This window comes from Triticum urartu, chromosome 5A (assembly GCF_056163025.1).
Source record: "Triticum urartu cultivar PI428250 chromosome 5A, HENAU_Tu73, whole genome shotgun sequence".
Taxonomy (NCBI): Eukaryota; Viridiplantae; Streptophyta; class Magnoliopsida; order Poales; family Poaceae; genus Triticum; species Triticum urartu.
Window position 1 is genome coordinate 540249295 of NC_141877.1, and position 22726 is coordinate 540272020.

A 22726-nucleotide genomic window follows, 5' to 3' on the forward strand; every position below is an offset into this window, starting at 1 on the left:
ACAAACCACACCCGGTATGCTTAGAGAAAGAATTACAATCTGCAGCTTTGTGATATATATGAGCCATTCTTGGGAAGAGAAGCTATAGCCTGCCATTAAGGAAAGCAATATGGTACCATTCCATGGGGAAATTAAAATATCGTAGTCACACTACAAAGTTCTATATATGGAATCATTAAATGAGGGAGAAAGGCTCTTAAACCAGCATGAGATGAAGCAAGGTATTATGAGGCAAAAAAAATGGTAGTTTTTTAATTGAATTGCAATTTCTTCAATTATGGAATACCAAAATCGTAACCCTTCAAAAAAAATGATCAGAACCCTAAAGAGTAGATACCTCCCGAGGAGCAATAATCAGTGTGGAACACTGTAGCGGCCAGCTGTGGCTGGCGAGGACAAATTGTAGTTCAGGAGGTGCACGGGGTCGACGATCAGCTTGGCTGCAACACGATACCTTGACCAACATGCTCAGGAGCTCGCCGAGGGCACCACATGACAACATTACCGCGTGCGCGTCCGTGGTGGCAGGGGCAGTGTCTTCCCTGGGCGGCGGGCATAGTACGTTGAGACTGCAGTCAGGCCAGATAAACTCCGTCGGACCTTATTATGCCTCCAACATCAGCCTGCACCCCAAGCAGCGTACCTCCGAGACCTCCAGGAGATCCACGGCCGCTGTTGTCACAAGTAGCGGCGGCGCCATTATCTTTAGTTAGGTCGTGATTTGCAACATCCTCAATCTGTATCTTTTATCCATTATAATAACTAATTGATAAAGTAACATTTAGTGCAATCCAAGAAGACGAAGTAGAGGCAGATGGAAAGTTCAGGAAGACATGGGCAGTTTGGGAGCTCGTCTCACTCACCTGAAAAAGTTCAGAATTAACAGTAAATGGAAACATTAATTTCCAATAGTACCATAAACCTGATGCCGTGGGAATGCAGCAAGGGACGAATAACCAAGTTTACTGACATTGCTAATACTGAAGAAAAACAGGAGCACAACACCACCTGGGAGCTACCGCAAGCACCAAAAAGCATACGCACCTGATGAGAACACTAAATCAAGCCAAGCGGGAGAAGGGGGAAAGATGCTCACGGCCATGCAGGGGCTAAATAGGCTGCACTGATATGGCTTGCAGGCCATGGCGGCGGCGAGGAGGCGGGGGTGCCGGCGAGCTGCTCCGTCCCAGGGTCATCCCGCTGGACCCCCCTCGAACTGGGACGCACCTGGTTCGTCCGATGCCGCTGGCGCAAGGAGGATTCAGAGCAGAGCAAACAACATGAGGGAGTTGCTCTGGGAAAAAAAATCAGAATTAGCAACACTGCACAACTCCACGAAATACTATTGATCTTGATTTCTTGACCTTCTTCCTCCTGCCACCAATGGCGTTTTGGACCTGCTTGGATATTGGGGTGGCCACCTGTCCGGTGCCTGTTGTGCCGGTCTGTGTCGAGCCTTGCAAATTTTCCATGGCAGCGATGGTAGAGCATGAGTATGGCCGCGGTCCTCATAGTGGATTTGGAAGGGAGAGGGGCTCACAGCCTCACAGGAGGATCATCATAGTTGACGGAACAGAAGGGGATGGAAGAGCAAACGAACGGGCAGAGGAGAAGTCCAGAAGACAAAAGCGTGAGTCCGTGACAATAAATGGCCAGGTTGTTTGCTCGTATGGTCAGACGGTTGGTTCCACAACTTCTTGCGGGAGAGAAGGTTGGGAGGAAAAAAAGGTTGATTTGTCTAATAAAAAGGAGGAAAAGATGATGTGGCACAATGATGATGTGGATAGGCTGCATGATGAGAGAATAGGTAGAAGTGGGGAGCAACTTCTTAAGAATGTTAGATGTCATCTTCTTATAATAAAAATGTCATCCTCTTATAAAAAAAACTGCCATGTGAGAAAGATAAGAAAAGGAGATTTTTGGACGAAATTAAAAAAAGCTTCAAAAATGCAAGTTATCACGAATGTTCATGAATCACATCTCTGGAGCATTGCCAAAAAGCCCCGCGCTCTCGCCGGAGGTCGCGGGTTTGAAACCTCCCCCCACGCGCAGGTTGCGCATGTTTTTGAAAAGAAGGAAGGGAAAACGAGTGTTCACCAGGAATTAGCACTCAACGAACGCCTCCAGCCATTCGACGTGGCAATGGCCCTGCTTCGAGATTCGTGTGATGGCGATGCGGGCATTTGCTGGGGTTGGACTTCCAGGGAGCGTCTGCCAGCTAGCATTTCCCTTGTTAAAATAATCATTATCTCTACTTTTAAATAATTGAAACACACATGTGGAATATCTGAAGTTATTTCATTTATTGAAATCAGCATGTGAAACAGATTTGGGATCTCTTGAAATGATTGATACCACTGTTTTAAAGTAATTGGAATCATTTATTTGAGATAATCTAAACGCCTGGTTTGAAATATTTGAAAAAGGCAGTTTAGAATATTTGAAATATTTGAGATCACCAAAAAAATGAAGTGCTTCTACCAGTCCGTTGATGATATTTCAAAAAAAACTACCATTTCTTGAAATCAACTCACAGTCCTGTTTTAAGTGAATAAGAAAAACGTTTCATTTTTTGCAGAAACCCCTTGATCTTCTGGTTAATTAACCCACGTTTCTGTTTTAAGTGAATCTAGAAAACTTGTTTCTTTTTGCATAAAACCCCATGATATTTCGTTTAATAAACTCGCAGCCCTCTAAAAAACAACATTATTTTTTGGGAGCGGATTCAAATGCTTCTTAAAAATATCCATAGCTTTTAAACCCTGACTACAACATTATTTTCATAGCAGATTTCTCATCTTATGAGGAGATACACAACTTAGAATTGCCCACATTCAAACACGTTGTGGGTGTGTGAGCCGTGAGGCCACCGTCGGCGAGGGTGGGAAGTCGAATAAGCAGCAACATAGATGGGATGCACGTGGACCTATTGGGGTCTTGAGTAACGGTTATCGGGTACGGGGCATGTGGTGATTTTTTTTTCTTTCGTTGCAACGCATTGGTTCTTTTGATAATGTCACGTGTGTGTTAAAATAAAAGGAAGTAGATCTGTTGTGGTTATGTGCCGTTGCAACGCATATTTCCTCCTGGCAGGACACGGACGGATGGATCCCACGCCTTAAGTTAACAGGTACCCCGTGCCACGCACGGCACGTATACTCGGAAGCAGTCTCGGAGCTAGCGAACCGATGCCCGTGTCTTTTCCTCCCTTCCCCCGTTCCCCGTGTCGCCTGTGAGCACCGCACGAGGATGAGGGTGCTGGGCAGGCACGTCTCGCCGAGGCAGATGGCGCTGCTCGCCGCAGGGTAGGCAAGAGGCGTTCTGTTGGTCTCTCTCGTTGCTCCTCCAGTCCTCCGTGGTTTGATTAATCATCAAATCTGGGTGGTTGCTGTATGCAGGCTGGTGTTCTTTGGGGCGACGACGTACGACGTGCACCGCTCCATCAAGAACAACGACCAGCCCCCGACCAGGGACCAGGTGGCCGCGCTCCAGGACTTCATCGACTCCAGGAAGCGCTAATTTGGATTTTGGGCCCGCCGATGCTCGATCGATTCCCCCTGCCGGCGGCGCTGTGTGATCTCTGTTCTGTGCTGCGTTCTTCTGAAGCAATAAAAGCGGCCATGGATGTGTCGACAGTGTTATATTCCCCAAAGGAGGAACTGACTAGTGCGTATGGAATCTGTACACTAAGGAATGGCTTGTATTATTAGTTGTGGAGTTGTGATCATCTCGACTCTCTCCTTGAAACAGCTAGCTACAATAAACTGCTGCAATGCTGTTGCAGCATTTCATATGTTCACATCTACCTCCGCAGTTCCTGTGAAATGCAAGTAGTTTCTTCAACTAATATTATGTTGTCCGCTTCATGCCAGAGTCACTGTTACCGGTATGCTCGTAGCGCCATTAACAACAAACACCAGGAAACCAGCAACAGCGTTGATGTGAATGGAGCTCGTTCTTAGCTCGGCGGTGCAAGTCCAATAACCGTTTAACATGACTGACCTAAGATGTAGTCCATCAGTGACAGCTTCAATTCAAGAACCAGCTGCATACCTAAATGGCTAATACTTGAATCGCAGATACATTGATTGACGTCTGCAGAGTAAACTGTTACACATTCTACATCAACGGCGAGAAAATTCATCGCATGAACTGCTAGTATCTACCATCAATGACAAGTATCAGATGAGTTTGTTCTCAAGTTGGACTCGTGGAGCTAAAGATAATTCGGTAACGACAACAATTATAAATATCCCCCAGATAACAAAGGTGGCAACCAACGCACATCTTTGGGCACGCACGTACAAGTATCAGCTGAGTTTGTTCTAGAGCTGCACTCACGGACCTAAAGATAGTCGGTCGCCTGCATCTAACTGTTGCCCACACACATCTTTGGGCAACACAAAGCTTGGGCTGCATGCATGCTTCGCCATTTCATGGGCATTTCCTCTGGATATAGGAAACGCCGTGCTCCTCGTACCTGTTTGCGAGAAGATAGATATTCTTAGGCGTGCGATACAGAAGATCAGGGCAACCAAACAGAACCTAGAAAATCAAACTTACTCTGCCTTGGAGAACCACATTTGCTGGAACGACCCAAGGGATGCAAGGATGCTCCCTCCAATCCAGACACTGCACTCATCAAATTATAATGTGTCAGTCATGTCAATCAACATCTAACCGATGATGAATCTCAGCACTAGCGGCCACACAGACAAAACCAGTTACACGGCATGCATTTTAACTGTGGTGGCCCTTCCCTATGGTCAAGGATAAGTTTTATTCCTGGCATTGCGATCAGCATGCTTTCATCAAATTTTAGACCGCCTTCAGGGCCACGACAAGTTCTTGCATTAAGCTACTCATGTAATTAAAACAGCAAAAGGAACAGTTTTACTTTCCAATGGCAACACAAGCAATCATTCAAATTCCTCTGCTGCTAACGGGCTCCACGGAGCAGTCAGTGCATACAAAGACAAGCAAATATACTAGGTCTTACCTGAATCGCCTCTCTGTTGAATTTCCACTTGCCAAAACCTTTACACGAGCATTTTGAGGGGACTCCTGCGATAATTGAGTTACAAATAAGAATAAGCTCAGAGATTCAGGAACAACATTAACTAACCAGTAAAAACCAAGACAAAAGAACAATTCTCAACAGCCTTAACCATAGATTCTCCTTTTTATGAACCATGTAATGACTAGTCACTAACCAAAAGAATCAATGAGATGCATTTTACTCTTCTATTTTTTTAGGAAGGCCGCAGAAATAAGGTGGAAAGCTTTGTCTAAAGCATGTTTTGACAAACACTCGGTGGCTGCTCGGCTCCCCACATGGAAAGCATGGCTCATGAAAAAAACCGGGCGGCTGGCTTTGGTCAAATCGGTGCTCGCCGCGATCCCGATACATCAACTGCTCGCGTTTGCGCCGCCCAAGAAGACCTTGAGACAGCTCGAAAAGATCCAGCACGGCTTCTTGTGGGCCGGGCGCGCCGTTGCTAATGGCGGACACTGCCACGTCAACTGGCGACGTGTGTGCCGCCCGCTCGAGTACGGCGGGCTTGGGGTCCAGGATCTGGAGCGTGCTGGCCTCGCGCTGCGCCTGCGCTGGATGTGGCTCTCCCACACGGACGATGATCGCGCATGGCGAGGCCTCGACCTCCAGTTTTCCAGCGAGGAGCGCGCGTTGTTCTACGCATCGACGACCATGGTGCTCGGTGATGGACTGACGGCACTGTTTTGGAATGACCGATGGCTCAATGGTCAGTCCGTGCGCGAACTCGCACCGGCACTCTACCAATGCATCCCCAAACGGCGACGCAAGTCAAGAACGGTGGCCGCAGGCCTTGCGGGCAACGCTTGGGCTCCCGACATCCAAGGAGCGATAGGGATTCATGAGATTGGCCAATATCTCAGACTTTGGCATGCCGTGCAGCACATCAGCCTACCAAACCGGCCTGACCAGATGCTCTGGAGATGGACGGCTAGTGGCACCTATACGGCACGGTCATGCTACGCTGCAACCTTCCACGGATCTATGAAATGCCCCTCCTGGAAGCTTACCTGGAAGAGCTGGGCACCGCGACGCGTCCATTTCTTTCACTGGTTGGCTAGCCAGGACCGGTGTTGGACAGCGGATAGACTCGCCCGTCGCGTCCTACAGCACCATCCACGATGCCTCCTCTGTGATCAGGCCCCTGAGTCGATGTGGCACCTGCTCCTAGAGTGCCCGTTTACGCGGCAGGTTTGGTACGACGTGCTGGCTTGGGCGAGGATACCTTCTCAACCGCCAAGCAATGAACCCAGCCTCACGGACTGGTGGCAACGAACGAAAGGGCAGACCCCACAGGCGCTACGGAAAGGTCTGCAATCCATCACCATGCTCGTTCCTTGGATGATCTGGAAACAGCGCAACGAGTGCGTCTTCACGAATGCACGGCCCTCGGCTACCGCACTCGTAGATAGGATTAAGGCCGAAGCCAAATGTTGGGCACAAGCTGGCGCTTTGGGTCTCAGGGTAGTCCTCCCCACTAGCTGGGATGTCCACTGATAGGGTGCCAATCCATATAACCACCACCTCCTAGGAGGATTGTACTTTCTCATCTCTTCAATGAAATGAAACGCAAAAAGTCCTTTGCGTTTTCTCGAAAAAAAAGTTATTGCATTGAACTAACAGCAAAGCTTCGAAGAAAAAGAATACATAAACTGAAACATGCTTGAAAGCAGTGAAAACATGTAAAATACAGCAACATTTATCCTAGCTTCTTCAGCTGCCTTTTTATTTACCTCCAGTACTTCTTTTTCTAGACGGTCCTTTAACTGCAGAATTGATGATGAGCCACCAGAAAGCTATCAAGAATACAAGTTTGAAGATGTTAGAGTTGTATTAACAAATTATAACAGGAGAATTGAAGATTATGTTATACAAGTTCTTTCACTAAGCCCGTGCATGCGGGCATGTAGAGAGAAGTAGCAATGCAGCACTGGAATTAATGTCTTTACCAAGATGCTGCTGAGTAGCTCCTTGCGAATGTCAACATCACACCTATTTACACTCTCAAGGACCTGATGAAAAACAATGGTGGCAGCAACTTCATTAACATGAAGAACTGTCCAAGCTGCACAACAATATAAGCACCCATAATTTAACTCACCATTCGTGGAAGTCCACGAATCGAAGTGGAATCTCCAAATCCATCGATCCCAGGAATAGTCTGTTGATCACAAAATTAGTGTGCAGGAGAGGGGTTGAAGACAAGTCAGCTAGGTCCAAAAGAAATTATTGAATATTGATAGCATCTACTGAAGAAGCAATGAACTTGTTCTGTTCCTGGATAGTGTAATCAACCACTAGCACAAAACCTGACCAACTAACATACATGCACACAGCAAATTATACATTTCTCACTCACCTGAGAAAGGTATGGGTTGAACAAAATGTCAGGAATCTTGAATCTCTCTGCACCAACTTCGATAGTTCTGCTCAGATATAACATAGATAAGTTATAACTTAAGCAGTACAACCATAAACAACATATTCACCACAAAATTGCAGTAACAGAAACAGAGAAAGTGGAGACATTAGAATCCTAACACCTTATAGGTGCATTGTGCATCCGAAATCGGAATACCATGCATACTTGTAATGGGAATGAAAATCTATAATCATCATAGTAGCTGCATCATGATATGGTCTACCAGGCTGCAAAATTGCAACTCGGGGCTATACTAAAATGTGGCACATGCACAGATCCTAGAAACTTTATGGTTTCTAAACCACAAGTTCTCAGTGTTATGATATATTAGTTTTATGTCGATTTGTAAACAACGAAGTTTGTCATGGCTATTTGTTGGGCGTACTGAAGAGGGCATGCCCAATGGAGTAAGAGGGGCAAGATGCCTCAGATACACTCCAGAAAAGTAGCTACTAGCCCATATTCAATATCTAATTGCTAATAAAATGAAATTAATCTGACTTGAGAGAAGTGTCTATATGATATTGATAACTTACTGCCCATCAGGAAGCTCATATGAAGTTGTAGGAACATTTGCATATGCCACTTCTGCATGAAAATAAAGCAGGGAAAGTGAACAGGAGAACCTTAAATAAAACATACAACGAGATATGTCAAATCAGTCAAACAAATAAAAAAGGGGGTTTTATCATTTATGCCACTAGTTGTGTCCCACTACTTAGTTTTGCCATTAGAAGTTACAACCACTCAGAAATGCCATCGCTCCGTCAGTAGTGGTATAAATGATAAAAACCCTAAAAATAATGGTAATTGACATGGATATGCATAAAAAGTAGCCAACTATATTATAGTCGTATGCATATATATAATTCATTAACTAGCAAACATACCCGTGCGTTGCAACGGGAGAAAAAAAAATCATCCCTCATACACACAGTTGACGACACAGCAAATCCCTTGAAACCTTTCGTGATGCCACGCAACAAGCAACATGCTAAGTGGTGTTGTGAAAAAACATAAATGTGTGATGATTTTTGAAGTGTACTCAAGGTGTTTAGAATTCATTATACAACACAAATATCTACCTAGCTGCCGGTATATGTTTATGCATTTGATGTTGTTTCTCGGTGATGTCCAAAAAATATTGCATTAGAATGAAAATAGCAAAGTACATTTTAGTATTCAATGATAGCATGTGCATAAGAGCATTATTTTTGTCATATATGTGTTTGCATATATAAAAATATATGTGTGTTTGCAACCATAATTCAATTCAAGACTTAATTTGGTTGCAAACATATCGGATAGCTCCACCAAAAACAACCAATCTATAAGGGCATATGTAATAGGCATTTCTAAAATATCTCATCATATAAAGAACGTATTATTTAAGTTTGCACCCTGAACATATTTTTAAAAATTAATGATGAAGGCATATTTGGAATCTACACATTTTTCTGATGAATTTTCATATATGACATGTTAGATTTGGAGTTAGGGTTTGAAAGATATGAAAATTTCAAAAAGTATTTGATCTTTTGGAAAAAAGGGGAGGGTAGGGATCGAACATATTTTTAAAAAAATTAATGATGAAGGCATATTTGGAATCTACACATTTTTCTGATGAATTTTCATATATGACATGTTAGATTTGGAGTTAGGGTTTGAAAGATATGAAAATTTCAAAAAGTATTTGATCTTTTGGAAAAAAGGGGAGGGTAGGGATCGAACATATTTTAAAAAAAATTAATGATGAAGGCATATTTGGAATCTACACATTTTTCTGATGAATTTTCATATATGACATGTTAGATTTGGAGTTAGGGTTTGAAAGATATGAAAATTTCAAAAAGTATTTGATCTTTTGGAAAAAAGGGGAGGGTAGGGATCGAACCCACAACCTCCAGCGCGGGTATGTGAAGGTACCAACCAATGAGCTACGTGCATGGTTATTGCATATGAGGGGATCTCCTATTGAGCTATGCCCGCCGCAGATGAAACAAAATATAAGAAACCAAACGTTTTTCTCACTTACCAGTGGCATTGGTGGGTAATAATTTACAACTTTAGAGGCAGTTTTAATGACGGACGACCAGAAGCACTATTTGCTTTATTATTAGGGGAAGATGGATCAACTGCAATTGGCTTGATCCTCAGATTTTGCGTACATGCCAGTATGGTCCAAGCTTGCGCATCAATATAGCAGATCTAAACAATCACAGGAATAATGTATTTTCGAAATGTTATACCATCGAAAGGAGTATCTGGAACTCTACAAACCGTCTCCTTGATGTCACTAGCAATAGCTCTCTGTGATACAGAGTAAGCATCACGATTAAATGCATCGAGACAAAAATTAACAAAGCAAAACAAGAATTACAGATTTGCCAATGAACATACCATGTGGTACAACCTGTAACTATCCGTGGTGTTTGGAAAATCAAGGTCTACAACCTGAAAAGATAAACATGGGTCAACAGAATAAACACCGCATAGTTTCCCTTATATCCGTCCAGTGTAATGTTAACTAAATTAGAATGTAACCATGATTAATTAATTAACATGGCAAATTCAGAACCTTAGTACCACATAAATGCGAAGAAAAACACTAAAGATATTTTAAAGGGATGGCTATATATAGTCAGAGAACCACCTAGTGCGCATGTATCTGTGAATATTGATATGTACAGGAAGGCGTAACTTCATGATATTGGAAATGCCAAAATAGTATTCGATGTCTACTGAGAGATTTATTTAATTGGTGCCAGAAACGAATTTGGCAAGGGAGGAGGGGTACAGACCACCTTGCAGGCTCTCTCACTTTTTTTCGTTAGAAGACAAGGATGATAGGTATATTTTGCCCCTCCTCTTTACTGGTGGTGTGTTGATTTCAACTATACCAATGGCTCAGCTCACATTCAATGGTACAAGGAGTTTCAACAAAGGGACACGTCGAATGGTGTGAAGAGTTATCTCTTGGTCCAAAGGAATCACAAGCAGACAAGAAAAGGATGTCAATATCAGATGCAATGTTATAGAAACTACACCTTATAATCTCCAGGGCTCACTTCCTTCTTCTTGAATGAATACCGGGGCCTGATCTGAGAAGTGAACAAACAGGATATGAAAATACAGCAAGGACTAGTATGCTATCTTAACTAAGAGAGGTGCTTACAACAACGCCCTTGCTCTCCAAGCTTTTCATCATACAGTCAGTTAAAAATTCACCACCAATCGGAGAAGTTGCCACAGACTGCCACATGACAACAAGTTATCAAAATGGTAGAAGAAAAGGCTTCAGAAGAGCCAAGGCAAAAGCGATAATAATGTTGCATATCCCAGAGTCCATATGATAACTTAGCATTTTATTTTATCAAATGTTAAAGCAGCCTGGATTAATCAAATTTTCAAAAGAAATGTACAATGTGAAAACAGGCAAATCACTACACCTCCCCTTGAAAATCAGGATATTGATAGCATAACATACCTTTTGCAAAACATAACCATCATGCACAGCAGAAACCACAGTAGACCCACCACCACTGCACCAAACATGATCGCTCTGTCATATTCCAGAAATCTCTATCATGATAAAGACCCAAAGCAGTAAAATTAAGATGAAATAAATTTGATATATGTTTGACACCAGCTTGTTCAACTCTAATAACACTGCTTCTTAAGGAATCGAGAAGGTCACCTAAGCACAAAACCAGATTAAGGTGTTCAAATCAAGGAAAGTGAAATAGGGAAATTCAAGCATTAACAGTTAGAAGTTAGAACCAACTTCTTCATGAGTATTTCCTTGGTGCGGATGGACTGTTACACACTATCTGTGTGTTATGTGCAACGTATTGGTGAAAAGCAATTTACTTCAGACATAGAGTAGGAAATTAAGAACCAATCAGTCACAGTCACCACAACACAGTGGACTTGTTCATAAACTAATCGGGCTAACATAGCAAACAAGGGGCCTTCATCTATTTCTAAGGAAAGCAGCAGGTTGCAGAGATAAAATGTCATCAAGAAAATGCTGACCTGTCAACCACTAGAGATGTAGCACGTCCAGATGCAAAAGATGTGAGAACCTGACAAACCAATCAACAATTAAAAATAATAAACTAGTTGCATCAAAGATTACTTCTGAGAGAGACATACTGCATTTTTTGCTAGGAACAGCGCTGGCACTTTGTACTTCTCAAACATAAGTTCTGCTGCTCTACAGAACATGAAAACTAAGAGTCAGGCTTGAAAGCATTGATATGGGTTAGCAATATAAATATTTTAAAAACAAACATAGAAAATACTTCTCTCTTTGCTGTGCACTGTTTATAGATGGTTCCGCTATGAGCATAGGATGCTCTTCAGGATTGATCAATAGCCGCCGTCTGAAATATAGAACAAGTCAGTATGACAATATAGTAGATCCACAGAAATAGTAACTTCAAAAAATTACATAGCATCATAACAAGGAAATCCTTGTACTTAATCAACCTTAGCTATTACAGAAGACAAAGCATCCCAACATATGAAATAAAACAGGAGGGTTTACCCCGCAAAAAAAAACAGGAGGGAAAACAACGAATCCTGTCTCGCTTACTCACAAACTAACAATTTCACAATAGTATACTCAGCGAAATGAACACAGAATGCTAAATGTTAAACTTGAACTAATAACTTAATTGTAGTTCAGCTGGTGTCATTGCTGATTATCGACGGACCATGTTAAAGAGGAGAAATTGCTCTGAGCTGCATCAAGTAGATAAATAAATTTACCTAAAAGCATGATTCCATATGTTGTCAACAACATCCCAATCCGTAACTGTTCCATCTTTCATCGGTGAGATCACCTGTTTTGTGGAGGGGGGGCCAATAAGCGATAGCTAATAGAAATCATGAGTAACAAATCACCCTTAGAATGTGTGGTTACTGACCTCCATATGATCCCTCCTGAATTCTAATTCTTGACCTACATAAAATTTGCGGTTTTTCTTCGCTTTGTCCACATCCATAGGCTTGGATCCATTCTTAGGATCTGATGCAGAGTCAGCCTCCTTCTCTGGCTTAGCTTCATCGGTATCTTCCGCTTGTTCAATTGAACCAACAACCTGAACATATCAAAACCAGATACTGAATGCGATAAGTTGTACTGGCCAAAATGTACTGCCACGCCAAGTGACCCACGGTAGCGAACCGGTATTGTTCACGAATGAAAAAAAGAGCCCGAGTGCTTCCTCTCCTCCTCCACTCTCCTCGAACCTCCCTTCACCGTCCCTCCCTGCTGAGCTTCAGCAGCTGCTCCTTCGACTCCCAGTCCTACGCGCAGCCGAGCCTCGACGGACTCAAGCCCTTGGCGCCGCCGTCGGGTTTCTCCCACCCCATCCCACTGTGTCCCCTGTCCCCATCCACCTCATCCGTCGTCACGGCTGCACTCCGATCTCTACCATTAGTCCGTTACTGAGTAATAGATTGTGCTATTTGATGGAATGGGTTCGGAGGACAGTGGGCAACAAATTACATATTAAAGTTGAGACAAATCGTGTCCTTAATCTCCCTAATTTGACAGGGATTGGCAGCTCCAGGAGACGTCATGTTCGTCCGTGTTGCAGGTTGAAAAAGCATCCAACGTGGGCCAAGATGTGAGCACGTGGGAGGAAAAAGAAAAGGGGATTCAGGCTGGGCTGCCAGCCCATGCTCGCGCTAACCAGCGAGAAGCTGTCGAGGCAAACGATCTGTCCAACTCCGGGTTTTCAACAAGAAGCTGGCTGCAGGTTTTGGGCTAAGGAGTTGAGGAGTTTGGGGATGTGGAGGGCTACCGAACAGGCCCTAAATGGCCAAATTTAAACCATTTTCTTAAAAAAATCTCATTTTTATTTCAATGTTATTACATGAGTAGTTCGTTTATTTCATCAGAAACAGAGTGAAACTAGCAATTTACTGCCAGACTGCAAAAATTAGCCCAATAATCCCACTAACACTTGAAATTCAGCTTCTTCCTTTTTGTTTGACTCATAGTGCAGCATGCAAGAAAGGCTCGCAGTAGCTAACACTAATAGCTAGTGGCAAATCTGAGACATTAGAGCCTGAATCATGAACCAACTTCGTCGTCGGTAGATTAACAAGACTGCACGCGCTGCGCTGAAACCAATGGGTAAGTGAGCACTAATCCGTCCACCACCAGCACAAACTTGCGCGGATGCAATGCGCACAAATTTAGCACATGGTGTCGGTTCCGCTCCCAATTAATAAACGAACACAAACAGCATAATTCCAACAGTTTGGGAGCAGCGGCGGCGGAAGCTCACCGAGGGGAAGACGGACTTGGGGGTGTCGTCGCCCGCGTAGCCGGCCTTGCAGCTGTAGGAGCCCACGTCGATGACGATGGCCGAGACCTCGTCTGCGTGGGGGGAGAGCAAGCAAAAATTAGCGGTCGCCGCGGGGGATCTCCAGGGTTCAGTTAGGGTTTAGCAGGGGCAGGGGCAGGGGCAGGGGCAGGAGCGAGGGATCTTACCGCCGCCGTACATGGCTGGAGATCCGGGGAGCGAGGGCTCGACGAGCAGGGGCGGGGGGCGAGTGCTGCGCGCAGGGGCGGATCCAGAAGGTGCGCTGGGTGTGCGCAAGACGGGGCCGGGGCTGCGGCGTCGGCGATTAGGCTAAGGTACGGCACGGTGCGAGGACTCGGGTTGGAAGGTCTGGTGAGGACTCGGGTTGCACAGCGGCCCGACGGCCCGGCAAAACCGGGCTGGGTCGGGTTGGTTTTGCCTTTTGGGCCGGACTAAGCCATCATTTTACAACCCAGAAGAGTATTTGGGCTGGTTTCGGCCTTCTGTTTTGAGGTAAATACACTGGTCTCACAACTTGCGCGCGGCGGTCAGTTTGGCATATAAATTTGTAAAAAAAAACTCATTTTTTTTTTGTAAAATACATGTTTCTGGTCCGTGAACTTGCATGGAGATGAAAATAGGATGCTATTTCACGTATGTAGCTGTGTCAGTAGCCCACTGTGAGGCTAACATGGCAGCTGGGACTCGAACCTGGCACCTCGCAGCCCCGTTCTCTACCACGCACAGGGGCAACAAATACATCATACGATGTTTAGTGTTTTATGACCCTTCTTATAGTTTTTACCAACATCGTGCCAGCTTTACGATGCGCCCTGCATGCGGCGACACCTGTTGCAACGTCGTTGGGGTGGTGGCGTGGCGCCTTCAGGCAGCAGAGGTGAGCTTGCAATGACCGTGTGGCTGCGAGAGAAAGAAGGCATACCTTGCGTGGAGGGGAAGGACCATAGGAGCTTCTGTTAGGAGAGAGGATGGGAAAACAAAAGGATGATAGTTTTCTAAGTAGAAAAAAGAGATGACGAACCATTTCACTTAGCTAGATTTTTAATCACCAGAAACTTGGATAGATGGTACTCCTTAGGTCTTAATCCCTCTACTTATCAATGATGTGATATGATAGGGTAGGGTTGGCTATACTACTACTGGTGGCGAACTCGACGAATAAAGAGGGTTTTGAGTGTAAAAAGAAAATGGGTGTGATGTGGAACCCGTGGCGAAGGCGGGAGGCAGCTGACTGTTTGAATGTATCAGTTGGTGGAGTCAACACGTTTTCTTTTATCCAAGATACGTGCTGCACTGTGTCATGTTTCACTAATCTATTAGACTGCTTGTCTTTTTCATTATACTAGTCTATTAGATCAAAGTGTTACTCTAGTCTCGAGGACAAATGCACCCGCATGAACAGTGTATTCCAAAAATGTAGTTAACAAAATAATAAAATATAATTTTTTTGGTGGATGAATATCAACAAGTTTTCTAATGTCCTGCAAAATTTATCCGCGAAGAACAATTGTAGAGGTGTGTGACTAAAAACCAAAAAAGAGTCCTCTAAATTGTGTCTTTTGAGGCTCGCCTCTTTTATACATGCCTATATGGATGTCCTTTCAAGGTGAAATTTGGCAGGATGTGAGAAAAATTGTTAATGTTCATCCACAAAAATTTCAGAATTTTTTATTGTATTTACTATTTTTTAGAATTTTATGTTCATGTGGGTGTATTTCAGTTCACGAGCAGATTATCCATGTCTTAGACTGATAGTATCAGTTTTACCATTTCATCTTTTTTCTATTATGTTTTTCTTTTTTCCTTCTGTTCCCTTTCCTTTTTTTCTCTTGTATTGGTTCTTCTCTCTGTTCATAATGTTTTCAAAATATGATCATAGTGTTTTCAAAAATATGTATCATGTATTTAAAAGTCGTCCTTATTTTCTAATTCAAATTTTCATTTTCATATTTTTCTTTTTATGTTTTTAGTTTGCTTCTTTTGGTCCTTAACTTTCTCTTTGCAACATGCATAAAAATGTCTATAGTATATTTTCAAAACAATTTACCATATTATATTAAATGTACATTAGATATTTCAAAACTGTTCATCATGTTTTAATAAGTTCACCACTTTCAAACATGTTCAATGCTTAAAAATAATAATGCATTTAAAAAATATTCTCCGCGTTTTCAAAGATGTTCATCGTGTATTAAAAAAATGTTCATAGCGTTTATAAAAATTGTCGGGTATTTCCAAAATGTTCATATGTATTTATAAAATGGTAATGATGTACCAAAAAATATTCATTGTGTAATTTCAAAAATGGTTAATCTGTATTTTAGAAAATATTCACGATGAATCTCAAAAGGCTTAATCAAGATTTCTTTTCCAAAAGCTTCTTGTGTATTAATTTTAAATTCATCACTGAAAATTATTAAAAAAAATTAAAATGTTTTGAATGCACAATGAACAATCATGTGCGTGTTATGATTTTTTTAATTTATGATTAATTATTTTTGATACATGACTAACATTTTTTATTTTTGATAATTTTTTATTGCATGATGAACATTTTGGTAATTCCTATGAACATTTTTAATACAAGGTGGGAAGTTTGCAAATAGCCGATGAATATTTTTTAATACAAGATGTGGAATTTCAGACAAACTACTATTTTTTTCAAAATTTTGACGAGCATTTTCTTTAATTCATGATGAATATTCTTAATACACAACATACATATGCATATAAGTTTTTGAAATATTTTTCAAAAGAAGAAAACGGAAAATGTCAAAAAAGTAAAACCATTCTTATTTATAGAAAAAATCAAAAGATATATATAGAGAAGAAAATGGATAAAGTGATTAAAAATTAAAATCGTACTTATCATGTACCGAACTAGCGCCTCGCACGTTAGTTCTTTTATAACTATCGTGCGTGCTTTAACCAAGTTTCGGGGTCGAGGCCAACAAATGTCCCTGTAGGCGAGGCGGACGTCAATCTCGGGGATTCTATTTGGCGCAGAGGTCAATGGTTGGCGACCGAATGCGTACCCCCCAGCCACTACATACAATTTGGGTCAGCCCATTAGCTTTTTCGGTTTTGGAAAGGTTCGAGGACCCTCCCAAACCATTTTTAGATCATGATTCATAGTATAGCTAGTTGCTGGTTACATGATGTTGACACGTCATTTATAGTCAAACTTATAGCCGACAAGTAAATAGTTAGATATAAATATGTACTACTTTATGGTACAGGACACACCTCACTCTCCCATATAGTTTTACGAGCGCGTGCTGTAGCCGGCTATCTGTAGCCCGCTTCTCTTATCTCTCATCTTCTCTTTCCTCCGACGTTGCACAAACATAATATTTAATGTCTTAGAGCCTATCTACATCAACTTATTGTACTTACTTTTATGTTTTTTCATTTGGTTTATTCTGCTTTTTCCAAATTCTCTTTTTTTTTCTTTTTTGATTTTTCTTTGCCCTTTTTCATGTTCGTTCTTTTTTCCCTGTTTTTGAAATCATGAACATTTTTACAAATTCATGAATTTTTTATGAAATTGTGAACATTTTTTCAAATTCTTGACCATTTTTAGAACTGTTAACTTTTTTGAATTTGCCAGCATTTTTAAAATCGTGAACATTTTTCCGAACTCTTGAAAATTGTTTTGAATATGTGAAAAAATGAGTTGCGGGACATTTTTTGCAATTTCATTTTTTTAAAATTCATGAACGTTTTTTGTTTGGACAACCATTTTTTTGAATTCATGAACTTTTTTGCAATTCACGATCATTATTGACCAGTGTGATTTTTTAAAATTGTTTGAACAGTTTTTGAATTAGTGAATATTATGCAAATTCAAGACTTTTTCTGACACAAGAATATTTTATCCACAATCATGAACTTGATAAATTTCTGAACAAACTTTTTTCAAATGCATGACCATTTTTTAAATATGCGAACATTTTTCAATCACAAACATTTATTGAATTTGCATTTTTTTGTTTTCTTGAACCTTTTTAAAAATTCACAAGTGATTTCAAATTGGATTTTTTTGAAATCCTGAAATATTTTAAAAGGAAAAAGACAAAATAAATAAATAAAAGAACAAAATTAAAAAGATAGGGCGCCCACACAAGGACCTGCCCAAAAGCGCACAGGGGGGGGGGGGGGGGATGCGGATGGGCGTTGCCTCGTTCACCAGCCCCTACTACACCAAATAGGAGGGGAAAGTATCTAGTGCTCCCGGGCCTAGGGTGCTCCCGGTGCTCCGATGCGAAAAACATTTTTTAAAATGTTCAAAAACTTCTGAAAAAAATGCAGCACATCGATGGAATACCGATGTCTCTTGTCACAAAATTTCAAATCAAAATTCGAAACATTGCTCGAGATACAAAAATGACAAATTTGACATCAATGTGATAATGGGCCAAAACTAAAGCCCAACTTATGTTATGTACAAAAGTTTGTCATTTTTGTATCTCAAGCAATGTTTCAAATTTTAATTTAAAATTTTGTGACAAGAGACATAGATGTTCTGTCGATGTGCTGCAATTTTTTCAGGATTTTTTGAACATTTTAAAAATGTTTTTCGGACATTTGGAGCACCAGGAGCACCCCAAGTCTGAGAGCACTAGATACTTTCCCCAAATAGGAGCTCCCCCATCTATCTTGCTACAGGCAAGATGTATAGACGCTCGCCTATGGCGGGAGTATGATGATGCGTCGGAAACCTGCTATAGGCCCACTCTGGCCGAGAAAGAGCCCATGGGCTAGCCCTTTTCCGTCACGACATAGCCCATGTCCAAGTGGTCATCTATCCACATTCTTGTGTGCGTATTTTTTCCACTCTCTCCTTCTTGCCAGCGTTTTTACATTAACTAGATGATACCCCCACACGTTGTTGCGGGATAGTTTGCAACTTACTTCAATGAGATTTCTTGTATGAAACATGAAGAGTTGGAGTAATAATATAAGAGCCAGAAGTGAAAATACATATAACTTATTGTGTTTGATTATTGTATGGTTATATGCTATTTATTAAATTATAATATCATAATAGAATGGAAATTTTCATGCATGTTTGCATGTTGATGTGAGTCTTTTCCCATGTATGTTGCATGATGGTGTGGCATGCTTGCATGTTTAGAGAAATAGGATAGCGAGGATGGCCCTTTTTTTCATGCATGTTGTGTGATGTGCATGTTGAGGTGAGTCCTTTCCATGTACGTTTTTTTGACTGAAAGACTGTAAGGGAACCCCTTACAGTATAATTGATGCAACAAACCCAAATTGCAAGTACCATGCCTTGAACCTGGATGGGTGGGAAGTATACCTGGCCATACCTCGGGCCGGGCCGGGCTTCGGGCCGGGCCTAGCTAAGCCCGACGCAAAAAACCCAGGCCCGAGCCCGGCCCAGCCCGGCCATCGGGCCTGTTTTCTGGGCCCGAGCCCGGCCCGAACACGTAAAAGCCCGTCGGGCTTCGGGCCAGCCCGACCCGTCCTTCAGGAAAACACGAAAACGATGGGCCCGGGCCCGGCCCGGGCCGGCCTTCGGGCTCAAAATCTAGGCCCGAGCCCGGCCCGGGAGCGGCGTCGGGCCGGGCCGGGTCAGGCTTTTTCGGGCCGGGCCGTTCGGGCCGGGCTGCCCATGGCCAGGACTAGTGGGAAGGCATCAGCCCTTTCCCATCACTAGGCTATGCCTTAGTCTGCCTTTTCCCATGTATGTTGCATGATGATGTGGCATGCTTGCATGTTTAGAGAAATAGGATAGCGAGGATGGACCTTTTTTTTTCATGCATGTTGTGTGATGATGTGGCATACTTGCATGCTGAAAGAAATATGTTAGTGAGGGCTAGCTATTTATATATAAAAGATTCTAGATTTTTTTCTTAAACTATGTAAAGGTTGTTATGATTTTAGTATTGTTCAACTGCACGGGGACGAGCGTCGGCTCACCTTGGTCAAACGGCAAAGTAAGTTCTTTGCCGTTAGTAAGAGAAAAACATACGACAAAGTGAGCTCTTAGCTGTTAGTTAACAAAAAGGCAGACGGCAAAGCCTATTTTGCCATCAGCTGCCGACGCCAAAAGTGGTTTTTGCAGTCAGCCCCGACGAAAAGCTGACGGTAAAGACCCTCACAGACAACAAATTAGTTGATTCATGTAGTGTGGACAGGGTTCACAACCACATCATACAGGTAATATCACGGTGTCATCGACATAGTGATCTTGGAGTGCAAAACATCTACCCAACAAGGTTCATAACAGCAAGACAACCTATGGTTGAATGGTTAGGATGATAGTTATACCTTGAACCTTGATGTTGGTAATAGAGAAATAGTACATATTTTGTATAGCTCACCGCCACGATTCTCAGTTCTTACCTAACTTTCATTTCTATTTCTTATAAAAGTACCTATAGTTTTTTTTTCAAAAGTCAAACTTTATAATGTTTGATCAAGTCTGTAGAGAAAAATATGTACAAATAGAAATGCATATCATTAAATACATCATGATACATATTTTCATGTTGTACATGTTTGGTATTGCATGTGGATAATTTTCACTATGTGTGCAGTAACTAGTAACTCATCGAGGGGGACTCTTCCTCCAAGCTCTAACAATGATATGCATGTGAGCATGTCAGTGGCGTCGGAGGTGTGTGTGGTAGTGAGTCGAATGCCCGCAAAGCACCCCTCCCCAAATTTGCTTCCGGTTTACGGGGAAAAAGTTGCCTGGACCGGCCAACAGATAAATACAGCCCCGCATTGGAAGACATAATACGTGTGAACCACGGTCCAACGAATGCAAACGGTTCGATGGTGCACGTCGAAGAGGCCCTACCTCCAAGCTCCAACAATGATATGCATGTCCGCCGGATCCGGGGCGACCTATCGCCTACGGGGCCGGCCGGGTCACGAGTCGATCTCAGTTTGCTGTGACTGGGAAGCCAACAAGCTAATTATCGCAGACCCTACAAAGAACGCATGCGCATGTAGCCGTGTACGGCGTCCGTCACCTGCGACAGTACGTCGGCCCGGCCTTTATACGGGCACGCCGCACCTGCCTGAACAGCGAACCTGCCCTCCGTCGTCGTCCATGCCCCCCCGCCGGCCGGCCCGGCCCCGTCCGTCCCCGGAGAAAACGACGACGTCACGGTCGAATCTCGCCCTCGCTAGCCGGTCCAGCTTGATTGGCTAGCTAGCACGGACGACCGTACGGGCGGCAGAACGGAGGCGATTGATGGAGCGCCGGATCTGACGTTTCGCTTTGTGGCCGGCGTCGACCCATCCATCCGTCCATCGTACGCATGGGCCGGCCATGGCATCTTCCCCTGAAAGTTAGCTAGCGAGCTGCCGCATGCATCATGCGGCCACAATAGATTCGCCTTTCGAGTTTTCGCCGTTTTTTAGGATCGATATTGGGAACATGCATCAATGCATTTCATTCATGTAGGTCGAGGTCGAGGTCGAGCTGACACTGGCCGTTGGACGGTCGCCGCCGGCCGCGAGTGGCGGTGGCACACGAACAGACGAACGCCGCCGACGGGTTCCTCGATCCGTCGTGCGTGCTTAATGGGGGCAGATCCTCCTCTCCGGCCTACGTTGCAGGTTGCACATCCCACGAACCAGGCCCGGTACCGGTCCATGCACACTTGGGTGAGCAACGTGTGCATCAGTGCATGCATGTTGACTTGTTGAGGATGCTGCATGCATGCAGGCGCGACCGTTAACCGCGACCAGGACCAGCGAGATTGCACACCTACTGACTCCAATGTTCAGAGAAATAAAACTAAGGTCATGCTATTTCTCATGCGAATGAGAAATGGGAGAGCTGTGCCCGAACCCCATCGTTCTACTTAGGCCTTGTACAATGGGAGGTGGTTAGAAGAGGTGCTTAGAGAAAATAAATCAGGATTTCCTTAAGTACCGGTGCTTATTTGTACAGGATAGACGCTTAACTAAGCGTCTCTCCTATAGAAATAGGCACCGGTGCTTCAAAAAATTCGGTTTATTTTTCTAAGCATCTCCCTAAGCATCTTCCATTGTACAAGGCCTTAGCAGGCACACCCTTTGCTAGCCATTTTTTGTTGCTGCATCGAGATCTGTGCATAGAAATTTCCTAATCTTTTTGAAGCTTCACATGTCAATGTTTTGTTTTCCTAAAGCATCCGAATTACAAATTAGAAATGTTTTTCACATACTGTAGTTCAATGTTTTGTTGACCTTACAAATTTCAAGTTTGTATGCTGTTTTGTTTGGGAGAGATTAAAAAAGAGAATTTAATTACTCTGGGGTGAGAATAGTGATATAGGATGTGCACGCCCTTCAAAAGTAATAAGAGCTTGCTATTGGCTTGATGGAGAATCCCTTGCTTGTACTCAAATCAATCTCCTCTACTCTCAAACTCCCACAGTATAGATCTTTAGGTTTTAGGGAGGAAGGATTATTCAAAACAATGTCCTTTGTGGTGGGTTTTTTTGCTCCCGAGGTTCGGTGAGTTTGTTCTGTGCGACGTGCCTTCCGTGCCGTCAGTGATCCTCATCGGGGCGTGGCTTGGAGACCTCGTGGTGGTGTCTTCTGGTCAGGTTGGTGATTTTGTTGGTTGCTTATATAGTTTGGTCTTTGTGGTGCGGTTCGACGACGTTGGTAGCACACTAGTGTGTGCAATGTTGTCTCGGGCGAGCAGGGCTTTCAACGACGTCAGCGGTTACCTTGTCAGGCTCTAAGGTGTTGTTTCCCCGAGGTTGTTTCTGTCGAGGCCTCGAGGGGTTCGGATGGCTCCTGTTGCCAGTCTCCCCTTTTGTTTCTTCCTTTTCTGCTTGTGCCATGTGCTCTGGTTCAGCTCGAGCTTCAACTTGGTGTGTGTGACGTTCTAGAAAAAAGTATTCAAAAGACCCTGAGTGTTACGTGCGAAGCTAC

At 43.2% G+C, this 22726-nt stretch overlaps 1 protein-coding gene across 1 annotated transcript; it reads right to left on the minus strand.

The window, feature by feature from the left end:
- Positions 1–4062: 4062 nt before the first annotated feature.
- LOC147972646 (actin-related protein 4-like) lies at positions 4063–14150 on the minus strand. Its single transcript, XM_087521564.1, has 20 exons — positions 13984–14150; positions 13778–13869; positions 12407–12580; positions 12249–12322; positions 11780–11860; positions 11631–11691; positions 11511–11560; positions 10963–11017; positions 10651–10728; positions 10523–10576; positions 9876–9929; positions 9725–9785; positions 8012–8063; positions 7413–7479; positions 7155–7214; positions 7003–7065; positions 6787–6849; positions 5000–5064; positions 4564–4632; positions 4063–4480 (listed from the first exon to the last, which is right to left on the minus strand). The coding sequence occupies exons 1-20, from the start codon at positions 13994–13996 to the stop codon at positions 4435–4437; spliced, it is 1332 nt and encodes a 443-aa protein (XP_087377690.1). The 5' UTR covers positions 13997–14150; the 3' UTR covers positions 4063–4434.
- Positions 14151–22726: the final 8576 nt, after the last annotated feature.

What these genes read in the sequence shown, in the direction of transcription:
- LOC147972646 (XM_087521564.1), bottom strand. An exon ending in GTTACAGGTTGTACCACATG is followed by an intron (nt 9,786 to 9,875) that starts GTATGTTCATTG and finishes TCTGTATCACAG; the next exon opens with AGAGCTATTGCTAGTGACAT. An exon ending in TTCGTGGACTTCCACGAATG is followed by an intron (nt 7,066 to 7,154) that starts GTGAGTTAAATT and finishes GTTTTTCATCAG; the next exon opens with GTCCTTGAGAGTGTAAATAG.